The sequence below is a fragment of the Falco cherrug genome, chromosome 3 (genome assembly GCF_023634085.1).
Source record: "Falco cherrug isolate bFalChe1 chromosome 3, bFalChe1.pri, whole genome shotgun sequence".
Taxonomy (NCBI): Eukaryota; Metazoa; Chordata; class Aves; order Falconiformes; family Falconidae; genus Falco; species Falco cherrug.
In genome coordinates, this window is record NC_073699.1 from 96,067,114 (window position 1) to 96,094,409 (window position 27,296).

At 40.1% G+C, this 27,296-nt stretch overlaps 1 protein-coding gene across 1 annotated transcript in view; it reads right to left on the reverse strand.

The window, feature by feature from the left end:
- Window positions 1-27,296, reverse strand: part of LOC102057166 (orofacial cleft 1 candidate gene 1 protein homolog) — an 81,847-nt gene that overhangs the window by 52,335 nt on the left and 2,216 nt on the right. Inside the window, exons 2-6 of the mRNA XM_055704820.1 lie at window positions 23,227-23,293; window positions 22,742-22,918; window positions 10,794-10,880; window positions 7,376-7,459; window positions 1,645-1,814 (exon numbers count right to left, since the gene is read on the reverse strand). Of these exons, the coding sequence (XP_055560795.1) occupies window positions 1,645-1,814; window positions 7,376-7,459; window positions 10,794-10,880; window positions 22,742-22,918; window positions 23,227-23,293 (585 nt within the window). The remainder of the gene's footprint in view (window positions 1-1,644; window positions 1,815-7,375; window positions 7,460-10,793; window positions 10,881-22,741; window positions 22,919-23,226; window positions 23,294-27,296) is intronic.

The following is a 27,296-nucleotide window of genomic DNA, read 5'->3' on the forward strand; positions in this document are numbered from 1 at the left end:
GAAAGACAATATATATTTTACAGCTATCCTCCTGTCGGCCTCCACACTGCAGGATGCAGGTGTGACAGCTGATACCACGTTAGTATGATTGAATTCCTAAACAGGGAATGGACAACTGAAGTTAAAGTTGTGTGGGACAAATGGAGAGAAAAATAGGCATTCGAGACTTCTGTGTAGTATGAAGCATTGACTCCCTATCTGTAAGCTCATGGTAGACCAGCTCAATCAATCACATTAAATTAGGATTTTTCTTTCTTTTGCAAGAAAATAAGGAAGAAAAGCAGTATTACATTATATTACATGTGGATGCCCATATGCATTTGTCAGTGTAAAAAACAGAATATTGTTTTGAAGTGACTAGATAGCTTGTTCCTGTCTAGGAAACAACCTTTGCTGAACAACTCCAAAAAGAGTCCAAGTAAGACGATCAGCCTCCCAGGGACCATGTTTAGAGGGAGGGTAAACAAAGCACGGATAAGTCTATGGTGTTCTGTCAGGTGTCGCAAAGCGTCACAGAGTTTTGGGGCATCCAAATAGCCCAAATTTAAAGGTGTGAGCTGACAACATATTACAGTGTCTCCTGGAAAGGTACAGCACACACTTCACCTGTTCCCAGGTTCCTAACTCCATCAGTCCCTTGAGGCAGATGATACTCTTAGTACCATCTAAATCCTTTTCCCTCATGTTTCCCTCCCATTTTGTGTTCTCTGATCAATATTCCCAAACCATCTTCTATGCATGATTCACACAGCTACAATAAAAAGTCAGAAGGAATGAAACACAGCTACATGAGGATTTAGAGGAAAGCAGCAAGGAAGGGCATTGTGTCCCTCACCAACATGCAGAAGGCAATGATGAGGTTTAGTCCTGCAGTGAAAAAATTCTAAAAACTTCCTCTGAAAATAAAAGAAAGCTTAGATCACCATCAGTCACTGGATAACCTATTTTAAGCCCATCAGAGCCAGTGTGCTGTTCTCATGTTGCTAATTAAAAATGATAGATTCATCAATTAATCTCTCTTCCTGTCCCCTAATCTTGGTACGAGATTTTTCAAAGGGACAAATGGTAGTTATGTGCCCACAAGTAACAGTTCAGTCCTGAAAACTTGTGCCTTTGTCAACACAAACCCAACCTTTACACAATGAAACAACAAAAAGAAAACTGTAGGAAGCGTTGCCACCCTGAAAAACACAACAGATTTATAATTCGGGAATAATCTTATCCTCTGTACTATGAATATTGCTACATAAATCCTTCCTGGGCTGCAATCCGAACTTGCTCATTGATAGATGAATAAGCCTCTGTTAAATTTGGCAGAGAGGGATGTCCTAAGCTTAGGCTCTTGATTGAAACTCAATTGCAATACTTACTACAGAGCAGTCAGAGACACTCCACTATTTAGGAAAGAAGCAATGAAGGCAATCTATTTTTATCCACATTGAAATGGAGACAAAGACAAAAGTCCTGCTGTTAGCTTAGCAAAGTGCCAGTCACATAAAGCAAGCCAACAAAATGGGTTATCTTTTCCCCTTTCAATATATGTATCACCAGGCAGTGAAATAGAATTGGGGTGTACAAGGTTAACAAGCCAGCATCATGTTATGAAGCAAGCGATAAAATTGTCTTATAGTTCTTAACTCTGACCTGTTCCAGTGAAAAGCTGCCAAGCAGAATTATGTCATCCTGAACATCTCTCTCAAACTGTTCGATATATGAAGGAATCTCTTCATCTTCAAGCTCCCTGTGAAGGTCACATGCCTTACTGGAGCTGACAGGCATCACAGAGTCTGAAAAATCTTCGCTGGCGACAAGGGCTGCTTGAAACAAAAGTGGTAGATTATCTCTTAGCAAGCGCACTGGTTAGTACCTTCTCAGTTCATGTTTGGCCCACCAACATTTTAAAACAACAATTCATGCCGTAAAATGAACAGTAATAAGTAACAGCAGTAGAACAACGGGTGGGTTCCAAGTGTCATTACCAGGAAAACTCTCCTCCAGACCAACATCCGCATACAGGTACAAATTCAGTACATGCAGCTTCTTCCTTAAATTATTTTTCTATGGCATGCTTTGCATTTCCACTGTCACTTCCCCCCCTCCCCCTAAATCTTGAAGGAATTGGGATTTTGATTGACTTTGGCTTTCGCTCCTGAGGAAGAAGAGGAATAACTGCAATTGAAAGGGAGTTTTAGGTGGAGCCACACCAAGCATTTCACCTCCCTCCCACTCACCCCAGAGGACTGGATTCCTCCCTTAGGTGTGTGCACACATCTCCTGCCTAAGTAAGTGAGTCCAGTTCTGTTCTCACCCACATCATTCCCCTGATTTCACCGTGGTGACATACGCAGAACCAAAAGGTATGTGCTACACACAAATAAAAATAAATCCCATTCATAAAGTTACTTCCCACCTTAAAGAGACGCTGTGTCCTTTTTTTCAGTTTAATTCATCATGCTACATTGAAAAAATGGATCTTCTCATTGGTATCTTCTATGGTACTAATACTAGTTTGGGTCATAAATAAAGACAACTGTTTTTGCTCGTTTCTCCATGTTAGGATCACTAAGAAATGACAGATATCAGGTTGTCCACATCTGACTATCTTTCTTGCCACGTATTTCTGTGTGTAAGTTTTTATAGGTCTCTGTGCCTTTCTCTGCAAGAAATTGCCATATCTAGTTATTTGCTTTTCTCTTTGTCCATCCCAAGACATGAAAGCAGTTAAAAGATTTTTTCCCCCCCTCACTCCCCTTTGAAGTCTCTCATTCTCTAATGAAGACCAGAAAAGGAAAGATAAAACTAAGGCTATTAACATTTTCAGTTTTGCTCACTACTCATTGTTTAATGACTTTAATTGTTGAGCCTCCCAAGTACTTAAATCACCTCGGTGCCACCAACACACAGGAAGTAGGCTGGGATTTGGGTTGTTCTTTTTAATTTAATTACAACAGGATACAACCCAAAATCATGTTGGGGGAAGTGTACAGTAGATATAAACAACCAAAACCATTACCTTAGGGTACACAATCTATCCATGTAGCATCTTACAAGCCTAATGAAAAGCGATTTGACCTACAATTATTAACTCCAAAATCAAAACTATATTTACATTTAAATTTACTGTAACGTTAAGGGTTTGGCTAGGAGAGAGAAAATCCAGGAAGTGCTGGAAAAGGAAACGTTGCCAACAGCAAAGATGCAGCATCGCTTGATCCCCTCGATGCTGTGCTGTACACTACGGGCCATATGCTCAGCTGGTATAAATCAGCTGCTTTACTGCTTTCACAGGGGCAGTGCAAGTTTGCATCCTGGGAAGACTGTATATTCCTATCTCACCATCCTCTGGGTGTAGAGAGACAGTTCTTATATATCAAAAAAGGAATAAAAACATTTGGCTCACAAGGACAACCATGCAGGGATTCATCAAAATATCCTTTTTCTTTTTTGTGTTTATTATTTTTGTTATCAAGTGGACTCAGTTTGGGTGGAAGACGCTGGGCTCATTAGCACATGTTTTGTGGAAAAAGAGCAAAAGAAGAGAGAGAATGTTGTCAAAAGCCTTTTTGAGGGAAGTAACTGCTAAAAAACCAGAGATAAATTATGATCCTGATTTGAAAAATATTCAATTAAAAGATACACATGCTCATTTAAGCACAGTTGGAAAAACTCTTCCTTTGCCTGAGCTGGAGGCAGGGGGGAAACAGGGTGGTTTAGCTGGTCTATTCCTTCTATGATAGATTTGCAAAGAAATCCCTGAAACTCAGTCACTATCAGGTTGCTCCTTATCTGAACTTACCCACAGGCTAGAGGCTTGGGCAGCCGCCCCCGAGTAACACTTGACCAAAACAAACCTCCACCTCTTTGCTGTACAGAAGTAGCCGTGGTGTTAAAAATGCTACTACTTTCTGCACACGGAAGGAAGCTGCTGAAAATTTATGAACAAATTCACTGATAGATTGATAAACTAATTAAAAATGGGCTGCTCCAAGTTGCTAGCATCTGCATCGAACTTTTCATTGCCTCGGCTGTACTTAACACCGTGAGCTGTACTTTCCCATGTAGTTTAAATCACTTCTCCTTAGCACAGTCTGTATTTGCAGATGCTGCGCTGTAATTAAAACAATCTCTCTGGTATTAGCTTGGCTGCTTGTAACTTCATTTACTCCTGCATTTGTCCATCGGATAGCAGTGGTTTATATACTGAATTGAGAATTTAAAGGGTAGGTTCACAAGCAGACTACAGCTCAGCATGGGTTTGAATGCATAAAGCAGCTATAAACTTCACATGGAAAATGCATTTGGGCTGCCTGGTTCTAGAAGACTCTGTGTATAAATTGTAGCCAGAAGAGTACCTCACCAAAGGTTCCTGCATCAGTTTCAAACAAGCAAAATGTGATGAAACATTGCACTTCCATTTTTTTGGTTGTTGCCAAAGAATAATATAATAGAAAATATTTTTTACGGTATTCACCTAGCATGATTTTACATGAATCACTATCTTACATTGTTCGAGAGGTTTTAACCCTAGGTAAGAAATATACAGTCTATATCTTTCTCTAAAAACCAACTAGGCAATGTTACCTTTTAAGTTGCCTTATAATATGAACTAAGACATACCACAAGGTGACCAACAGGTTACTCAGTGACAAAATGCTTTAAATATACAATTATATAAATTCTGAGCCATGCTCTTTCCTTTCCTTTGGGGATCATCTATTAATTAAGACTGTATGACTACGTGATTTTTCAGCTCAGTGGTCAAATGAAGAAAAGAAGCAGTTCTGTAATACTGGAACCAAATGAATCCTAGTTTTCTATGGATTTTCTGATGTCTGAGAAGGGTCAAACTCCCATATTAGCTTTTCCCTCAGCGGAGAGATTAATAATGCTTGTCTACTCGGCTCAGCTGCCCACTTCCATAAAACTGATAGGGAAGTCAGGCCTGCGAGACTTGCTCTGTGTTAAAAAAAAGGTCTGGAAGTGAACAACAGGTTCAAAAATTAGGAAGGAGAAACACAGACAGAAATAAATACAAAACCTGATATATGTACACAGAGGTGGAGACTGTACAAGCCTTGCTTCCTCAGGAGAATCTTGCTTTTTCCTTGATTTTATTCACCCAAACCAAGAAAAAATGAAAAATTCAGCTAGGGCCCAAGATTCACCCGCAGGACCAGCTTTGATACCCATTATGGCATTTTTAAGAAACAAAAGCACTGAGGCACTGCTCAAGATACAAGACAGCAGTGGGCTGCAGTGTCTTTCCCACTCGCTGCCTTCATGCCTGCACAGGGGGCTCCAACACGCACCTGCAGCATCGCATTTGCTTGTCCTTGAATCGGTGAGCTGGCAGCTCAGCACCCTTCGTGCGAGACCACCATCCGCAGAGCACACCGTGCCCATTCAGATGGCTTTGGGTGGGTGAGAGATTTGAACATAACACCCCACATAGCCACACAGGAGTAAGACCATTTTGCCTCTCATAGAGGTCTGATAAAACTAGCTGGCAAAAAAGGAATTCTTAACTCAAACATACCTGATGATTTTAAATCAGAAACATTTGAGGGGATCCTTATTGCTCTCTAAATATGCTGTTTGCTATTATCCTCTGCAAAGCACCTGTTTGTCTTAACAATATTCATTAATGTCATTTGCAACATAACATGAAGTTTTAGGGCCCCTAGCTGAAGGAGAGAGTAACCCCTGATGGGTGGGTGGGAAGGTTTGCCCTTCACTCCCTGGTTTCCTTGTTTAAAAGAGGACAAATACATGTGGTGCAATTCAGCTCGCTCACCTTTAGTCACCCAAAAAACAACAGTCAAGTCTAAGTCAGTTGCCCAAGACCCTCCTGGGGCCAAAGGAAAGACACGAACTGCTTCCAGGGTGCGATTTGTCGAATCGGCTAAGAGGTGTCTGCATGAGGCCAGCTGAACTGCTGCCCAGGGCTGCTTCTCTCTCCCCCTCCCACCACTCTGGGGGACCCCTAGAAGCTAACAGAAAGGGTATGAGTCCCTACCCTGGGGCAGCCTGTGAAATGACATCAGGACATTTTCCTTAATCATACAGGGTTATTTTGATGATAAAGCTATTGAAGAATATGAGATGTTATAAATATTGGTCGACAGGAACTACAGAAGTACCACAGACGACATCCCATGCCAATCTTTATGGAAACAACATTGACTTCACAGCTAAACACGTTTTTATTTTAATCTACGTTGTTGCAGGATAAAACCAACAACCAACCTGCAGCACTACCATAATCCTTCTCAGCAGTGTAAACATTAACACTCACCAATAGAGAGCTTGCTAATAATTTGTCAAAGGTTTTTGCTTAAACTATCTGCATTAATTAATTGTGATGGTTGTACTCCGTTTTTTTCCCCCTTGCATTTAAAATGCAACAAAATGGGTTTCAAAGATGTTACTGATAGGACCAGTGCCAGTTCAAGGGATTTTGCAACCCGAGGGAGGTAAAAATGTTTGCCCCTTCTACAACAAAGTTGCTCACAAACTAAATAGTCATAAAAAAATTTGCAGCTCCTGGAGCTTCACTGCTGTAGGCAGCCATCTGTTCTGTCTTTCTGACAAGAGTAGGTCCTGTGTCTATCTGAAATATAATGGGAAACCTCATACAGATGCAAAGAACAGAAAATGCTTTTGCACAAAAGACCGCTGCTGAAAAAGGAGAGAGAGATACCCAAAAATACGAGGGCAGCCCTGAGCTGGGGCTTGTTCATACGTCAGTTCTCCTAGGATGGACTAGAGGAGAGCAGCAGACATGCACCTTGTGCAAGGGCTGAGCTAGTAACAGTTTCGTAAATTAACTGGGTGTTAAATAACACCTGTAAAAATAAGTGAAGCCAAAGTAAGGCTGTTGGCTTGAGGTGAAGAAATCTTTTCTACACTTTGTTGTTTTTACTGTAGATGGAACATCAATTCGTATTTTTTAGCAAAGCCACAGAAGACATTTTCTTACTCGCCTGTTAGTGTAAAGCCTTACGTAGATAACCTCAAACACTGTGTGATATGACCCACACATTGACGAATGGCCCACTCATTTATGAGCTTAAATAAAGATTTAGGTTTCTTGCTTTGAGCACACAAGCAATGATATTTCCAGTCTTCTTTCGTAAGGGTGGAATTCAACGTGCAATGAAGCAGTCTAGAGAAAGCATGCCACTTAAGTTACACTTAAAACCACATAAACATGACTCAAAACAAAAACATTTGGGGAAAAAGATCTTACAGGCTCACATTAAAATCAACGTCCCTTTTGCTTCTGAGTTCAAGGGGATGGATTACCCACTCCTCTACCCACATCCAGACTCAAAAGAGTTTTATTTTTCTTTATGCAAATGATTTTGTTATTTACCTTGGAAGTCCAGCATCTTGTTTTCTTCATCTAGAAGCTTCATCAGCTTACCATACAGAATTTGCTCATCAAATTTCACAGGATCTTAAAAACAAACACAGTGAAACATCTATTGTTTATTCCTGTAGTATTTCAAGAAACACTATTTTAAACTATAAAGATATAAAAACACAAAAGTTAAGAAACCATTTGACACTTAAAAAATCATTTTCACATCACTAGTTTCATAGCAGAGGTGACTGTCATTTTCTTCTGAGTTATGACAGATGGTTTAAAATAAAAATACTATATAATCACATAATTTTAAATGGTGAGCAATATTATATCTTGATCTGGACTGAAACTGGTTTACTAATTTTGCTAATAGACTACTTGAAACCATTATTTATTTTCAAATTGCCAGATTAATTCTATTTGACTCAATAAAAACTCAAAGTACCTAATTTCTTTTCTAATGTGATTTTTAATCTTTATCAGAAATTTTACCTTGATGTTCATAATACTAGCAAGTTATCTAGTATGAGTAGTCATTACAGCACACTATAAATTTAGATTTTGGGGCAGTCATTCAAATTCCCAGTAACATCTGCAGATTTTAAAAAGGAGCAAGGGGGACACACATCTTTTTCCATGACACCAAAAAAAAAACCAACCCACAAAAAAACACTCCAAGTGTCTATATTCAAGGGAGAAATAACCAGTTGAGACTGTCACCTCTCCCAGTCTCCAAGACTCTGGCTTCTCTTAAGTTGTCAGCAAAGACAGGTAGGCAGAAGGCCAAAGAGGTGCATACAAGGTACACCAAGTACAGATACAGGTAACATTGGGTGGCTCTTGTTAAGTGCCCAATAGAATCCCAAAGAAATATTTTTTTTTTTTTATCATGAAATTTCAGGACCAAGTTTTTCAGTTACACTGAGCATTCAAACAGGGAGGCTTCTGCAAACCTCTTCTGCAAGTGCAGAATCTTTTCTATTTCTTTTAGCATGTAACACTGAAATGTTCCCTTGGCGAGGGGGGAAAGTAAATCCATAGTGGGGTGTTGTTTGTTCTCAGGGCATTATCAACTCAGACAAATTTCCAGAACAAATTTAATTTATCAAATCCAGGAAAGATAATTGCCAATATCTTCATTTTCACAGAATAATCCATTAAAGAATCCCATATGATGAGCACATTAAAATGATATTTAACTTCGCATAATAGAGTTAGTGGCTGAAGATTTGCTTTTCGCCAGCTACTCTCTTTGGGCATTGGGCCTGACTTGCTTAAGTTGTAAGAAGAGTGTAACTTTAAAATGTGCTGTGCTTTATTCAACCTGTTCTGGTTTTGTCTCTTGTTAGTGACAAGCTGCTAGCTAGAAAGAGGAGGTAAACAAATATGGTTTCCAACCAAGGGTTGCCCGTGTAGGACCAGACTTCACTTCTGACTGTCCTTCTAACTCCATCTGCTACATACAAATGCAGATCCACTTATTTAACCCTTCTGCAAGGAAAACTAAACCAGACAATGAGCCTGGTTTGTGAGTCTCACCAAAACAGACTGGTCAAGGTAGGAAGGGACCTCTGGAGGTCATCTGGTCCAGTCCCCCTTGCTCAAACAGAGCCACCTAGAGTCAAGTTGCCCAGGACCATGTCCAGACAGCTTTTGAACATCTCCAAGGCGAAAGACTTTCTCTTGGCAGAGGTGTGGGTAAATACAGCATTACAACTGCTCTGCAAGTATCAACACAACCAACCTGAGGCCCAAAATGCTGCTAACAGACCTTTAATAAACAAATATGCCCCCAACCTGTGAGTGGCTTTTTTGCTGGGAAGAAAAAGGATGAGCACCAAAGGACAGTTGTTCATATATGGATCTCGGGTCTAGTCTGACATCCATGTGCCTAAAACCACCTCTCCACTCACACCCCCAGAACTGGATAGACTTTCTCAGAGGTTTCATCTGTTCCAAAAGTATAAAAAAAAAAAAAAAAAGCCCACACCTAAAACCAAACGAACCAAAAACCCAAGCAATCAAAAACACAAAACACCAAACCAAAAAACACAATGAACATTTAAGGTTAAGTGTGTGTCACTCAGCATCTTCACCACAGTCAAGAGAACATGTATCCCTTATATCACCACTTTATCTGTACATGTTTTTAGGCATACAGTTACAGGAGTCTAATCCACTTTTCATTCTCTGGTTATGAAGTGGATCGTGACTCATGAAGCTTATTCATAAGATGAACCAAGGCAGTACCAAGAAAAAAACAATCTTTCGTTTAAGAACTCCAAGCCAGAAGTTGACTTCCAAGGTATTACTTTGCTGCACTGTACAATGAACGGGGAAATTAAAGGAGTTAGATGTAATTCACCCTTGATAAACATTAATTATTTTTTTTTACCAGTGCACAGAAATTAGTTACTGACATGTAGTCCGAGTTAGTCTGCTTTTCTCAGTCACACAAGTTTTTGCCTCAAAAGTTTAAGCCTCCATATCTACTCAAAGTTTCTCATTAATTTCAGAAATAGCCTACTTTGAGACCCTTTATAGCAGGTAATTTTTCTTGGATTTGGCTACACCTGCATGCTTAGACACTCTGCAGTACAAATGAGCACAAGGTTTAAAAAAGCAAAGGGCTAGGAAGGGAACAAGAACTGGGTCTTGCGTGCTATTGGGTTGTTAGTGCTTCACAACAGGAGCTGGGCCAAAGCACTCAGCACATAGCTAAGCACTTTATTACCATGATGATGTTCTTACTTAAGTCCATGCAAATTCAGGCAGGCCTATTCCCACCCTTTTTTATCTAAAAGCCATGACAGCAAAGGAGAATTTCCTGCACTAGACAATACCTCCTGGTTAATCTCTCTCATACCCATGCATAACTTTTGTTCTACCGGCTTTGCAGTCACACCCTCCCATTCCTCACCATCGCCCACAGACAGCAAAGCTAAACATCTGGGTTAAACTGGCAAAAAGAAACCAGAAAAGCCTTCTTGTGTGCTGGGAACTTTTACAGACTCTGAGGTTTCCTTCTGTTAGGTGAAGACACGCTCAGCTCAGTAATGAAACTGCTCTCCTAGAAGGAATTTGAGAGCAGGGTTGCAAAAAAGCTACAGCTTAGTACTCAGTTCTGGGCTAACTTCATTAATTAAAGAGAACATGGCATAGACAATGTCCTTGGAGTGTGCTTCATGTTGTTACTATAGCAGAACGAACACACCACAGGCTCGCTTTTACCCATCCTTTAACTCACTGTCCTTGATCAAAGCCTATGTATACTGCCTATCGTGTTCAGAGCGGTTAAGGCATATAATTTAAATTGTAAACCTCAATATTTAAATAGAACTGCATATGTGATCTTTGTCACCTCATTTTCATGAATGGAAAAGAATATTCTGACACCAAAATTACATACTTAATTCTGCCTCACCTTCTTCACTGACCTCCATCCCACACTGCCTTGGGTTTATTTCCTCATCCATCAACGGGTCAAAGTAATTTCTGCTGTATTCATTTCCTGTGGAAAGCACATGAAGTAAGGGTCAGCGATTATTAGAAGCACATGAACCAAAATGTTAATTTTGAAATCGACACCAGCAAGCAAAGGGGCATTTTTTGCTACTTTATAAGCTTAATTTTTTTAACAAGTCCTCTAAGCCTACTAGTACTGCAATTATCATCTTGTGAAAGGTCAGAAAAGGTAATTCTGGAAACAAGTGCACTTTATGTTACTTTTGCTCAGGAACTAATGAGAAAAATTCTCAAATTTAGATGATGGAAAGATAAAAAAAATTTAAAAAATCCAGCATCCCCAACATACACCAAATTATTCTTGAAACACGTCGTACAAGTGAATTACCCATGCTGCAGAGGAATTTGTGTTTCACAGCTGACCTCTCCAATTTCAACAGTTTTAAATTTCACCACTGAGGTTTCAACGTCTGGTGCATCTTTAATACTGTATTCAACCAGAAAAGTGTTTAATTACAGAGGAGATACTAGAATACTGCCTCATTAATCTGAACAGCAATTATTTTCAGTTGGGCTAGGTAACTAATCCAAGATTTTGATGGGATAAAACTACTCACTTTAGCACTTTCCATTTCAACAGCTAGCTTTATCTGCTCTTTAGAAACTAATCAAGTTCACCAAAAAAAAGTCATTTGTTAGACTTATCGAGCAATGATCAAGCTGCCTAGAGGAACTCCTAGTAAAAGCCAGAAGATTCTTCTCTACACAAGAGGAGGTGGCCTTTTTCCTCAAAATGTCCTTCCTTCAGCAAAAGTGCTACACTTTATTAAAACCATCCTCACATTCACTGGGTTTGCCAGCAGAGTAAATAATTACTAAACAGAGAAAAAGTAAAATAATTAAATCTATAACAAACTTTAAAATTGCTTGAATACACATAGATCTATATCCTGGAAAATACATAAGAGCTAAATATACGAGGGGGTTAATTTATCCAGGATACACTATAGCAGTCTACAGTGTATTTGTTTTAGGATCAAAAATAATCCAAGCAGCAGCTCCTTTTCAGAGACTAAATGAAACTTTGATATGAAACTAGGTTTAATTTATATTTCTGGACTGGCACATTTTGACTGTCAGTCTCTGTTCCTTCAATGTAGTAAGTACAAGAACTGAAAATTTGCTTTACCTTGAGGTCTCAATAAAGAAAAAATAAATGAGTTTCATTTTTGTTACTTTATCTGTCAACAACTACTAGGCTGGTATGAATCTTGGCAGTATGTAATCAAAGTCTTATGTACTGCAATAACAGAGCCATTCTACCTTATTCACTGTAATTGTTTTTCTCTAGCACAAAGCACCGTGATGTTATATGAACACCCCTTCACATGTAGGTAAAATAATTCACCCATGTGCTAAAAAAGAAAATGATGATGCATTTCTTTATTCAATTACTTCATAGCTGTAAATGTAAATTGCTGGAAAGTATGTTGCAACTGTACAAGCAATAGTCAGCTGGCGTATAGGTTTTTTGCAGTCTTAATATCACAACAGCTTTTATTGAATGTTAACACCCCGTGTTCTTTATCCTGTGGGTCTGGTGTGAAACTCTGAGGACAATTGGAAAACTCTTCTGGACAGAATAATTGGCATTTAGGAGGAAGTGTCATGTTATATTTGAGTCTGAGAGGCATGGAAACCATTATTCAAAAAAGAGATGTATTGACAAATACCATTAAACAGCTTGCTCTTTTGTCCTCTCCAAAAAAAGAAAAACCTCAACCCTTCTTTGAGGAGTAAGAGACAATTTGTCCAGGGTTTTGGCTCTGTTAGAACCACGCACAACTAGAGCCAGAAGGTTATGCAGAAGTAAAAAGAAGAACCACGTTTGATTTCTCCTGAGCAAGGCACACACTTTAAAACCCGTGTAGTTAGAACGAGTGGTAAATGCCAGAACCACCTCCTTACGGTGATTTTGTAGACAACAAGCCATTTCAAACTGCAGGACTCCACAGAAGACTTTCAGTGAGGCCTTCTGACGACTCAAAATCACTGCAAACCTCAGATCACTGCTCGAGGGGTGGCTGGGTGTGGGGAGGATTTGGGGTCTTTTTCCCCCCCCTCAGCTCAACACACACCTTGAGAACTGGTGTGACCAGGAGGGTCTGGGCCAGTCCTCAGATTTACTGGGGGCAGGGGGAGTTTTTTTAGCTTGAAAATACAAAATTATCAATTTTAGTCAACATAACATACTGCCCAAGGCATTTTGCTAATAACATTTTGTGAGCATGTGAATGGATTACTAATCATTTCGCATTTGCTTTTGGAAATATTTGAAAGTGTATAACATGTAAATTAACAGTCCACTAAGGAATTCACATTGCTCTGCTTCGTGGTATAAACACAGTAAATGTTAATACAGAGCTTGCTTGCAGGTATTTTGAACAGCAGTGTATAGCTTGGTGCTTTCAGTCAGCAAGTTACTTTGAATACCTGCTCCTACAAAGACTTGGCCAACTTTAGAAACTTAGGTCTTTGCTTTGATCCAGAGGTTTGATCAAACCCATTAACTCAATTTGAAACCCCATTCAAACCTCAAAATTGCATTACTTCATGTGGAAGACAGAATGGATAATTCAGGAAATCAGAATTGAAGTGCAAAACCACAGATTATCTAAAAAGTCAAACAAAAATGGAAAGAAGGGTGTTGGCACAACAGTGACCAGGTGGGAATTTATACAGTTTAATTAAAGCAAGAGAAGTTGCTAATAAAATTAGCATAATCCTTGGATGCAGCCCATGGGACTGCACACGTATTACTAGGACCAGACGAAACTCTAAGATGGCTTTTAAATTGTCTGTAGTCAATTATACGGTCTATGTCCTGAGAATACCACAGAAATGGCACGAACAAGCTGCGTTTCTACATCTTCTGCTCCACAAAGAGATCAGGTAGCCCATATCAATATCACCTCAAGGGCAGAGCCTGGAATTTGGATAACAGGCAATTTTATTACATTCATATTGTACTACTGATCTAGGTTTTTAGTTAATGAAAGAACAGACAAAACTCTGTTGGATTTAAGTGCCTCCTAAACAGCGTAAAAGTGAAGGAATTATTAATAACCAGGTGACTGATTACTTAGAATTTGAATAAGCATCTACTGATGCTTGTTTTCAGAGTGATGCTGGGTCTTGGGGATAAAAGCAGAAATTTTGGCATGAGCCAGTTTTCATTAGAAGACAGAATTACAGATCATGGCCAAGGAAACTGGACTTACTAAGTAACAGCTCTCCATTTTCAGGCAGTGGGGTCAACACATGTCTCTACCAATGACTTGGTAGACACTACTGGGCAAATCATAAAAGCCTTTTGCATAAGATAGAATAAGACAGAGGCATCTTGGAAAGATGAAATTCCAGTCTGAGACGGCATTTTGACCCAAAGTGCTTTTGAAACATAGTGGGGAATGGAAAAGAGTAGTCCTCCTTTCCACACAGCTGTCTCAAAGCATCGATATCAGCAGCAATTCCTGTTAGTAAACATCATGGTAAATATTCACTGTCTCCATTCGACAGAATTGAACTTATTTCCCTAGGGATACTTTTCATTTTACTTTGCAGATACAGCCCCGTGGGCAGCCCGAACATAAGGTTCCATGCTAGCGTATTTCCCAGTTTCTTTATGAGAAAAGAGTACGGAACGGAACGAGCCAAAGCAGCAGCCTGGGGTCAGACCTGAATCCCCTCTAAGAGAGGTGCCCACCTCCACTGGGCCAGCAAGGACTAAGACTTGAGATCAGGAGGAAGGGGAGAGAAGGATCCCGCTTACTGTACTTCCAACGGCTTCACTGCTTCACCCTTCCTCGAGGCGTGGCAGGTCTTGGAACCAGCCCTTTTGCTCTGTATCATTCAGCACCTACATCGACAGAGCTTGGGACCCACAAGTTGCTTTTTTGTGGATACAGGTCTTTGCTTCTAATCTGCACCTTGTAAAAAAAAAAATCTATAAAGAATTATAAAGAAAATAATTCTAAATGTTTAAAGCATAAGAGTGGAGAAAGAAGCTATCCTCTTAAAAAAAAAAATCTCACGGAACGCAGAAATGAGGAAAAAGAAAAATCATCGCTAAAACTGCATGAACAGTGATAACCCTTGGGCAGTCAAAGACTGACGGGACTCCCAGTGAATATATAGGTGCTTAACTGATCGAAATAATGATTTAAAACCAGAAAACACATCAAGAAAGTTTGAAACTTTTACAAGGAAACATTTTGAGGTTTTATTCCAGAATTCTGTGTAGCTAGGATTTACTCACATCTAAATGTCATGAAGATGTTAAAAATAAAATTTCAGTTTTGAAGAACATAGTGAACTGATATGTAATCCATAAAACAACGTTAGCTCTCCCTTCTCATTTTGGCAAGAAAAGAAAACAAAGAATTATTATAAATTAACTGGAAGTTATACTTTTAGTTTGGATTTTTAATTATCATTACTGAACCATGATCTTTGTTACATTTACCTCAGCTCATAAGCGTTACAAATACCTTTAATTAAATTTATATAGGTTGATCTAGGTTACATATAGAAGCTGAAAGAAACCTTAAGACACATCATTACTATTTTAGATTTACATCTAACATTACCATCTATGTCATAAATATAAATAAATATTAACTTTATTATTTTAGACACAGATCTAAAAGAAGATTTCCTGGGAAGCACAGAGTTATTCCAGATTATCACTAAATAGAGAGGGGAGAGTGTTTTACATAGAGCTTCACGATTTCATGAGGACCAAGCAGAATTCAATGAAAAATTGCATGTAAATGGCATCCCCAACCTGAGGAGCATGAAGCAAGTGGCTGGACAGTAGGTTATATCTGAAAACACAGCTTGGTTAAATACTACCATCATCGTGTGAGTTCTCCGTTTTTAAAAAGTTTTAAAGGTATCATATGTCACTTTCCTTATCCTCAGCAGAGACCATAGGTAACGGGTAAACCACATAACTGTGCCTTATTATGTTTATGTTGTAAGCCTTGAATAAACTCGCTTGTCAGCTTTGACAGGACGCTGGCAAAGGGGCCGTTCGTGACCTTGAGCAGCGCCGACCATGCTGCGCCTTCACCCATGCTTGGGAAACGCCACACTGCATCACGGCACCCACTTTTCTGTCCCCCCACTACTACAGTCCTGGAAGACTTACCACATTTGCTGCTTTTGCTGCTGTTAAAGCAAAGGTATAGGGTAGGATTTTTTTTTTTTTTTTTCCTGCAGGCAACAGAGGGCACTGTGCCAAGGGACGCCAGTGAGAGACCTGCTGCTTTTCCTGGAAAAACGCTGGTGGTTGAAGGCGTGAGAAAAAGATTTACTGATGATGATGGAGTTCATTTAGGAACAGTATTAGATAATGTGACATATGTCAATAGGGAAAATGGATTCTGAGTGCTCCCAGGCTGGCAGGCTCGGCTGCTCCCACACTATTCCAGCGAGGGAACTTGCCAGATTCTGAGAGTCCACAGCGCTATTATGAAGTAAACAATTTGCAAGTGTAATAAATTAGCCTTAAAAATACATATTCAGTCACCTTCTGAAAAAGTATTTCCCAATTATAAAATGCATCCATTCTTCACAATTCTTCTCCCCCTACCTTTCACAAATTCAATTTTAGCACATCACTTAGATGAGTGGTGCAGTATCCCTGTTGTTGAAATTGCATGCAATGGATCACGTTTTGCACACTACATTACACCTTGTCCCGTTCTGCTGATTTCAATTGGATTACACATTGTGTAATTCAACGCAAAATTACTTCCAATGACAACCCTTTTATTCCTATGCATACATGGTGATCCATCATGCCCTGCATACCAGGTTTGGCATTTCCATTTCAAGTCCCTGTTGGAATCAGAAAGCATGGAACCACATACACAGAACTTGAATTATTAGATATAAACTTTGCCGTTGTTTAAGAAAAAGAGGGTACAGTTTTGATTCATATTTCTGGTCTCATCCTTTATGCAAATCATTTTTTCCAACACAGCCAGTGTCACAAGCTCTCATTTCCTTCACATGCAGCACAAATGTGAGTTTCCAGCAGATGCCTGTATTTTCATCTATGTTTATTGTCTCTCCAGTGGGTACCTACCACCCCTCTGGAATTAAATTAGACCCTGCTCAAAAAGCTTCAGCCTCCAGTTCCCTGTAAACAGACTAAACTCAACGCATTTGCTTATGTTTTTATCAAGTTGATATCCCACACAGCTCCTTCACCCTTTTCTGTCTGTGTATACCCCAATCAAGGTCCTCGCCCAGTTACACTCCTGAGCAAGAAAGGACTTACAATAACATCCCTACCACATCTGAACTACCTTCAGCACTAACCGTTCCTTAGCAAAAGCTTCTCTCTACTTTAGCTTTCGATAAGGAGCAGAACTGTTCTATTTTATAGTGAGATTTTTCCCATAGGACACACACAGCACTGTATTAGATATCTTCAACCTAGGTCTGCAGCTAGGAGTTGGTGCAGCAGAGCACCATGCAGAGACACTGATTTGCTCCCAGAAGCAGTACAGACATGTTAAAGCCATGCTGTACCTGGGATAATTAGAAGAACAGTTTCTGGTCTTCGATTGAAAAAGCTTTTTTTCCCTCCTTTTTTCTTTTTTTTTCTTCCTCCCCCTCCCCAGTGTTGTTAATCTCTGTGGGCAGATTTATTGGAGCATGATATGAGATGTTAACAGCGCCTGTTGCAGATAAAATGATAGAATTAATTAGAGCTTTTGATTTTAGGAGATAATCTAGTTCTGAAAAAAGATTTATATATTGGGGATGATAGAGGGGGAAAATGAATGCTTTGTGTCATCTGGAGACAATTTTAACTTGAATCATCAACATTTAGGGTCAGATTGCCTCTAGCCTTTGTACAAGCGAGCAGGACACAGGAGAACACAATTAGCCTTTCTTTCATCTTCCATCAAAAGCCACGGAGCATCACAGTCTCCGAAGGTGCTTATGCAATCACCAGGTGCAAGGCAGACCATGTAGTGGGAGGATGCTCAAAAAGCCCCGTACCTGTATTCTGCGGCTTGCATGCGTGGTTGGCACCCCAGAAAGATCAGTCTAATTTGTTCTGACATATATTCCCTCTATATGGTTGGGCTGGAAGTTTTACCTATCTTGTAGAAATGTGCACAGTGCCATTGCACAAGGCTCTTCTCAGGAGTAGCTGGACCAAACCTGTGTAACACTGTGGCTGTGGTGAGCACAGCAGCTGAGGACAAAAATGTATCAGATGCTAAAAATAGAAACTTTTGCTTTACAGGCCTGTGATAAAATGTTAAATACAGTAGTCCTGAGTTAAGGGGTTGCTTATGACGTACCTCACCCATGAAGTTGAGCAGCTGCCCTCCTATTCTGCCGTCAGCCAAAGATGGCATATTCCGGAGGTTTGGTGCTTCCATCACAACAGTTTGTTGGAAGCCCTTTGCTGGGCAGAGACTTTCCCAAGCCAGCCTGAACATTAGGGCACTCTACAAAGTGTTTTGGGTTTAAACGCCTCTGGAGAAAAGAGAAAAACCAATACCAGCTCACCTTGAGATCAAGTACCTGGCAACTGAGGAACAGGAGGACGTAGCTTCCTGACATTCCAGGTTTGGGTGACCTAACCCCAAATATTTTTCCCAAGGAAATTTGCCTATTAGACCTGCCACATTGGGACGGCCAACATGAAAATTTCTGGCAAATTCAATATTTGCTGAGGGATAGAAAGGCAGAAGAATTGGTTGAATTTAGTCGTGAGGAAAGCCTAAGTGCTTTCAGAAACAAATAAATTGCACAGTTTGGCAAAGATAAGGCTGCTGCTAGACAACCTTAATTTCACAAGCAATATATGAAAGAAATGAAGGTGATAGGAGCAATCAGCAAAGAGTCAGCATAGAATCAAGAAGAGGAAATAGGGTAGAAGCCAATGCAACCAATTAGCTGGCTGAAAATCAGGAGATTAATCTGTGTAAATAGTCAGCCAGTTCCCCTGGGTCACTATAACATTTAACAGCAGTACCATGTCTTCACCATATAGGAGTGATGATGGAAAGCATACAGCAGAATGAGTTACTCAGTGGCTTATTCCTGAACAACAGTCTACTGATGATGATGATGATAAAAATTGGAATTTTGTCCATCATGGGAAATAGGACAGTGCGAGACATGGAGCAGCCTAACAAACAGAGCAATGGATTAGGGACAAGAGGTTTTATTTCAATTTCCATCACAGGCCTGCAGGGTGACTGCAGATATGGCCTCATGCCCTGCCCCAATTTCCTCACCAGCAAAGGATGTGGGAGCCTTGCACTTTGAGTCACGAGAAGAGTCCCCACCAATCTGGTTTGAAAAGCGAAAAAGTCTTGGAAAAAACCACTGGAAAGATTTGATCAGTTTCTTGAAAACAAGAATCAGTTCACAACCTCCCCTTTTCAGGAGATATTCTGTTATCAGAGGAGAGGGGATTGGAAAAGTCAATACAGCACAACCATACCTGTGAATGAAGCTGGGGGAAAATGCAGGCACGTTGCAATACCACATACCTCTGCACTGGCTATTTAATTTATACACCTCCAAGCGACGTGTGTTCTGCAGAGCAGCCTCCTGTGCAGACATATCCAAATTCTAGGAATGGGGTTTAAGGCTGTCTTGAACATGCAACTGACTGTTCACACTCCTTTCTGGTATCCTTAGCACGGAGGTGTGTGAGAAGGCATCTCAAAAAGTAGGTGGAGGTTTTTCCTAGAGAACGCTTCCCTCCAGCAATTGCTGACAGAGGAACAGGCTGCGACACTGTTGCAAGATGGAGGAAATGATAGCAACCCCTGTAGCTATTATTTGCTGCCATTAACAACACGGGCGATGGGTGGAAAGATAATGGAAAGGCAATACCATCCCTGTGCCCTGCCTTCAAGTGCATAGCCTGAAAATCCAGCTTGATGTTTATATAGTGTTTTCAACCTGTAATCTGCTAAATACAGCGATTAAATAATTGTGCTTAAGGTTATAACTGGTTTTAAATTGTACAGTTTAACACTGAGCATTAGAATTGATAAATGCCATTCCCCGTTGAGTAAGTAACCGAACCTAAGCCTGGGGGCTGAAAGCTGGAGGAGCATCCCATGACTGTGGAGGGGAGGAAACCCCAAAAGGAGGAGTATTTTGTTGGCAGCTGAGGAAGAAAAGGGGAGGAAAATGAAAGGGAGCAGTGAAGGGGCCTAAAACACTTGCTTTACACAGGTTGTGCTTGTTGTACTCGGCAGGCATCTCCCTCCAGGTAAGGACGCCTGTTGTGACGTGACGAAAGGATTGCCTTTTTACTGGCATAGCCAAGCCGGGGGCAGCAAGCTGTGCCAGCGTGTGTGGGCACCCCCTTCTAAAGAAACAGCTTCCAGCTTGGCCTTCAAGTCTTGCCTCCCGGGAGATGTGAGACTTCTCTGCAAAAAATCTCTCTGGTGAACCACCCAGTGGCTCCTGAGAGCTGAGGGGAGGGAGAGGAAGCTGTGAAAGAGTTTCTCCTATGCTAGAAGCTGGTGGTAGTTTTCAACACCACGTATGGTTTTGCTATGAACTGAAGCAACAGCAGCTACCAGCACGGAGCAAAGCAAAGGAAAGAAGACTCAAGGAACCAATCCCTTTGGCTCTGGCAGTCTCAAACCAAAAGAGATGGCCACATGAAGGGGTACGCTACCTGTAAGACCTCGTCTTCACCAAGGACTGTGACATGACCATTTATATGTTACTACACTCATGTGACACTGCTTACCTATGCACTTGGCTTTTCCCTTTCCCTCTAATGAAGTATTGTTACACTTGGGAATGGGGAAAATTAGCTCACGAGGTGCCAGAAGGTTTAGTTCAATTTTTTTCCCAGGTTTCAGGACAGGCTTGAAGCTGTTTGTTTTATTAGCAGCCCTTGATAAATTTGAACTGGCCCCGTGACTGCCAAACAAGTCCTGACATAAGTTAGACTAAGAATAATTTAATGCAAGGTTGGGCCAGATGATCTCTAGAGATCTCTTCCAATCTAGATATTTTTATGAAGGTATAAATGCATGATTATTATTTTTTTCTAATAGCTGCATGATTTAGAGGCAGAGCTATGTGAATAACTGATCTTTTGGTTAACTGGATGAACAGAAGGTCAAGGAGGGAGACACAGTGTTGGGAAACAAAATTTTCCAACACTCGGCAAGCTTCCCTCTCCCATTACAGAAACACTTAGCAGTGTATCAAGACATTGCATTCCAGGCAAAATGTAACAATTTCTACTCCTTTCACAAAGATTATATTCAGTTAGGGTTTTTTGAACAAAATGCTACTTAGGATGAAAAATCAAAATGTTTAAAAACACATTTCAGGCTTTTAAAAAAATGTGTTTTCTTGAGGGAACTATTCATGAATTTCTGAAGAGGCGACTGAAAGCATGGATAGTCTCCAGCGAGCTCGACTTCATTTTTTGCCAGATAGACTATTTCATTAAAAAACAATCAATCCCTTTGTCTGCTTAATCACTGTTCTGACAAGCTGCAAAGGAAAGACGAAGAATTCCTGCTCCGTGCAGCACTGCACAGAGTCACATGAAGGCTAAATGGAAAGCCAAACCTAATTTTGCAAGGGGCCATTAGGAGCCGTGGGCTCTCCAGTCCCACAAGGATAAAATCTTAATACAACAAGGTCCAATGTTTTAAAAGCAAATGCCTGAAGTTCTGCTCGCCAGCCTGCACTTGCCCATTTAAATACCTGGGCTGGCCCGCAAGGGTACTCAGTGAGCAGCACCACCGCCTGCAAGTTTAATGGGAAACGCGGGGTGATCAGGACTTTTCAAAGACAGACCAGTTTGGTACCTTGGGAGGTCTTGGGCCTTGGATGCGCATTCACATATTCGTGGATGCACACAGTCCGTTTGAAGTTAATGAGACCACACAGTCCAATAAGTTAAATATATTTTTTTAATGGATATTTAGGGAAATTTTGCATTTGACTTCAGGCATTTTTGCTTTTATGTTAAATCTTGGCCCAAGATTTTCCTCATATAGCTCACAAGATGCCTCTAAATTCTTTTCCTCACCTTCTTCCTCACTGGGTTACTAAGTAAAAATAAGCATTCATCATAACATTCAGCAGTAATAATAATTCAAATTGGAGTAATTCAATAATAGGCTAAAAGATATTAAACCTCTGCAAGAGGAAAGCTGACATCAGTGAAGATCCTTATAGTTTGTTTGAATAAACCTAAATAATAAACAGAAGTCGCTTCCTGAGGTGCTGACTCTTTTGGGTGCTGCATCAAAGCTGAGATTAAAAGCCAGGATCTCTCCCCTAGACATGCCAAGCGAATATGACTTTCCAACCATCTGAGCAACACTGGCTGACAAAAATAATGAAAGACAAAGCAGAGGCAAGATGCTGATTGACTGAGGGCATATGGGAGACCCAAGGACAACAATTAATCATGGATCTGTAAGCTTTTTCAAACTTCTCAGTGCTCGGGAGCCAGGGAGGGAGCAGCATCTGTGTGGTTGGACCAGCTGTGGTGCCTCCAAAACAAAACCCAACCCAACCCAAGTTACCGGGAAGAGCTGCCATGGGAGCTGGATCCTCGCCGCTGGCGAGCCCTGCGCATCCTGTACCTCCTTACCAGGAGTCTCTTGAGCATGGAGACGGAGCCCAGGTCTCTCAATATATAGACAGCAATGTTTTGGGCACTATTTTGGGTTTCGCATCCAGGGTTTGCAGAGGTGCCTGTTTGGACATGTCGGGATGGGAACACCCAGCAGAGGCCACGGAGTGTGCAGGTTGGATGGGGAACACAACCACTGTTGTTGCCTTTGACGCTAATCAGGTTTGATGTCTCACCTCTTGGTTCGGCATGGGCTTGCAGCCTGAGTTTTTGTTGGTGAGCTGCAAGGGTGCTATCTGGGTTGTCATGTCTAATAACTTTCTCTTCTGAAGGCTGATATGCTGAAAGATCTGTGCTGCTGATGTTAAAAGCTGGATTTTCAATGCCTTCTGTTGCTGCTCTCTCTTCTTTTACTATAGAAAACAAGGAGGTCAGAAGAGCACATTATAGCAAAGTGTATTTCAATGACAAGCAGAAAATTCCTTCTAGTAATTCCTTTGCTGAAAGACTCAAGTGTATCGTCCTCAAATGTCGCCAAAACAGAATTAGGTTAAAATTAACTCTAAAAAAAAAAAAAAAAAAAAAAAGAATAAATGATTAAAATAATTACAAATTGCACCCTGACAAGCAAGAGCAAAATTTCGCCCACAGCCATTTGTCTGTAATTAGTTAATTAATCCTTACACAAATTATGAGCAATAACTCATCAAGCAAGGCTCACCCATCAGAAATTCAGCCGACTTGGATTTCTTCTGCTTAGTTTGCTTCAGAGCCTTCTGCTGGAACTTCTGGAGGGAAATTGTTAAATGAATAAATTAGCTAAAGAACGAAGATCATCCTTTATGATCCACAACTAACACAGTATTTTAAATATGGGATGGCATTGAAATGTCATTTAATTTACATCTCTGCTAAAGGGGTCAAACACTAATTGAACAACAGAAGTGGAAGAATTAAATAAAATAGAAGAAAAGTTAAAACAAATGCCAAATGAAGGTCACATTAAAATACTTTGTTTTTTCCCATTTTTAATTAATGCAAAGAAACCTCAACAAATGAAGAACATTATAAGACTTGTCTTTACAGTATGCATTCAGCAGCAACTGCTTTATTTCACTTGCAGAACTGCAGCATTTCATTTAGAAAAGTTTGGTTATGCAGCGTATTTATAGACAGACTTCCCTGACATCCCCTGTTCTTTTCTTTTCTAGGTCCACTTACATAATCAGCGTGCTTCTTCATCACAGAGCAGCTAAAAACGAACAAGTTCTACCCTTTCATACGAGGCAATAAAATAAAAATAACGCCAAAACAATTTACAACAGGATGTCGCAAAAGAGAGGTCACAGCCCAGGGCAGAGGGGAAGCAGGACTCATTACAACAATGAAAAGTTCATTTAATATTAGAGAGATGTCAACAATGGTTACAGTGAAAACAAATAGCAGGAGATCTTGGAGGACCTAAACTCTGACGAGTTCCATGTTATATTCCTGTGGGAAAGCAAGGCTCAAAAACATGTGGTCACATATTCCACCAGGAAGACCCAAGCACTAAACGTTGTCCTTGCATAACACCTTGGGCAGCGTTAGCAGGAGTCACGTGTGGACTAGTGCGTGGCTACAAACCCCTGTAACAGACACAAACAGTCCAAGCAAGCAAAGAATACCTAAATCAAACCACATCAAGGGGTATTAATCAAAGCCAAAACCAAAGTAAGAAAAGAATTCAGACCCATTTGTTTTCTAATGTCATGTGACAGCTTCCAAAAACAGCATTATTTTTTCAAGCCAGTTGCTTAATTGTCCAGTGATAAAGACCACTCCTGGCGACACAGCTCCTGAAAACTGTCAATACAGAGGGATTAATTACAAGACCCATTGAAAAATGGCAATTTTTATAGCATCCATCTTTCCTGTTTGATTGTGGGTGTCAATTTCCAGTAAAAAAAACAGCACTTGCAGCAGACAATCAATAAATCTGTCCAAAATAACTGAACCATACAATAGACAGATTAAAATAGATGTTAATATCCTCAGATATATACACACACACGCGTATATGTTATTCTGAAAACAGTGGACCTCCTCTAAATTAAGTCTATTATCCTACTAAAAAGAAAATATGCATAAAAATGACCAGACACATTCTGAAAGCTACAATAAATAAATACTGTAACAGAAATAATTCCTACAAGTCACATGCAGCACAACTGAATGTCATGATAATTTTGACAGAAGTTCAATGGGTTCAGAAATTCGGTCTACTGCTTCTGATTTTTTTCCCAACTGAAAAATCTTTCAAAAAAATACATATTCGTTCATTTAGTATCTTTAGAATGTTACCCCTTTTCCAATATTAAAGCATTGCTGCATTTCTGCATACCATAAAATTTTAATTGAGTCAGTTTTAAAGATTCCAGCAGTATTTGTAACACTGCTGTGTGGTAATTATTCTTATTATGCTGCATATAATCACCACACAAAATCTTAAACTTAACTTTAACAGCTAAAGAAAACAACATCTAGACAAGAATTCTGGGACAAATCTCCAACTGGTGTAAATCAGTTTACATCTGTAACTTTGACAGAATTAAGATGATCTGCATTATATGCTATGTATTCCTTCCGCACACTAGATTTCCCTAGCAAAACCAATTGCAGGCTGTATTGGCCATAGCCAACTGTCAATTGCTACAGTCTGCAAAATGCATAAGCTCCTTTCACAACAACAAGAAAAAAAGTATTCCTCCTCCCCCACATCTAATAAAGATGCAGAGTATGGTTTGATGTTTTGGAGTGTGTGTGTGTGTGTCTATCTCGCAGTTTTTTGTTTGGGGGGTTTCTTTGGTTGGTCAGTTGTTTTGTTATGGGTTTTTTTTTTTTTAAGTATTCACTATAGTTAACACCAATTTATTTTTTTTTAGGGACACAATAGACTACATTCTTTGACACTTCACTCACACAAACACAAATAATTATTTTTAAGTAGTTGATATAACAGAGTTGTGACTCCTACTTACTTACAAAAAATGATGTTCTCATCCCTTAACGTGATCAAGTTTTGAAAAGGTGCCTTTCATGAGTTCGTATTTTTCGAATGAAAGCAATGCCTGATTTTCAACAGCACAGAGGAATTCTTCCAGGATTACTTCTCAACATAACTGAATAACTGAGTATTTTGGTGGTGGCCTTTGTTTAATCAATACATGTTCTTGTCACTTTGTGCTTCAGAGAAAATTAGAAGACATTTTCCTTTCATACCTATCTCCAGCCAGTTTCCTCATCCTTGTCTCTTTTACACATGAGCACTTTTAAGTAGTGTAAATTACACTCTTTCCCCCCACCCTTCTCTTCATTTTAGGTTACCTTCCCCAGCCCCCCTACCCTTATGACACTTTGCCTTCTCATCAGAGAACAGGTAGGAAATTATCCAGCTGCATTTTATATTCATTCTATCATTAGTCACTACTAGTTAATATATGTATTTACGCAAATTTATGTCTAAAGCAATTGTTCTTTAATCAGTTCACATGTACCTGCAAAACTTATGTTTCCAATAGCAAATTAAATAAAATCATTTCAGTGAGCACTTGCCATATTTGCAGGCAAAGTCCAGTTGTGTGAGCATACCCAGACAAAGGTATGTGAATGCACATCTGTACAGAAAGCCCCATTCTAATTTTAGTACATTATCCAAAAATAAGCATAAAAAAGCACTCCTACAGAGAAGTGAAGTTACACCACTTGAAGCCAGAACCTCAAGTGACACAAAGGCTGTGCAGGTTTACACCTGCGGTGGAGGTGGTCCAGCTTGCATCCACAAATATACACGTCAGACCTGTCCATCCACCACCAGCACACAGAAAGGGGATGTCCTTTGCTTGCAAAGTCAAGTTTAAAGGGTGATGTTGCTGCTGATAGCAACGTATCCTATCTCAAAGCTCCACCACGGTTAGTGAAAAATAAAAAGTCTTGCCTTTTAACTTTTTTAAAAAAAAAAAAAAAATGCCTTTTTACCTGGAGTGTGCTGCATTACAGCAAAGGCACAGGGAATTAGAATTGTCTGAGCACAGTGCAGACTAATCAGTGTGCCATTCAAAAAGTGACCTAAACCTTTAAAATGCCTTTTTGCATGCCGTCATCATTAAAACGCACCGCCTGCTTTCCGATACCAATTGAAACAAAGGAAAACCGGGAATACCAGAAACCACTGCACTCGGGTCTGAGGAGAGCAGCGAGCACCACAACAACAGCAGCAGCAACAGTGAGGGAAAAAAACCCTCATTTATAACCAGTGACAACTAAAACCTATGAAGTTTTTAAAAGAATGTGATTGTTGTCAAAAGGAATTGGGTACAACAATGCTGCGTTCAGCTCTGGTTCCACTCAAAGCTGTGGCTGAGGGGCTCTGGGAAAGCTGCTGGAAGGCTGGTGGGCACAGACCAGCAAGAAAGTGAATTTTGCATACTGTACGGATCATCGCTCAGTTCAGGGCAGTCATATTGAATCTGTGATCAACCAATTGTGCTTCATGAAACCGTCAGCCCTCATTTATGTCTAGCTGTTTTCTTCTGTCCTGCTGTAAACAAGCTCTGCTCTGAGCTGTCTCCCTACCCTTATCTGCTTACGAAGATCACACAGACAGACCTCATCAGCAGCCTTAGAGTTAAAGTTAAAGTTACTGCTTCCAGACAGCAGTCCCCATGCAAGCTGGAAGTCAAAAAGAAGAGCAACTTTGGAATGACAGAGTTTTAGTTCCTTTTAGGAAATGCATACCTTAGATTCATACAC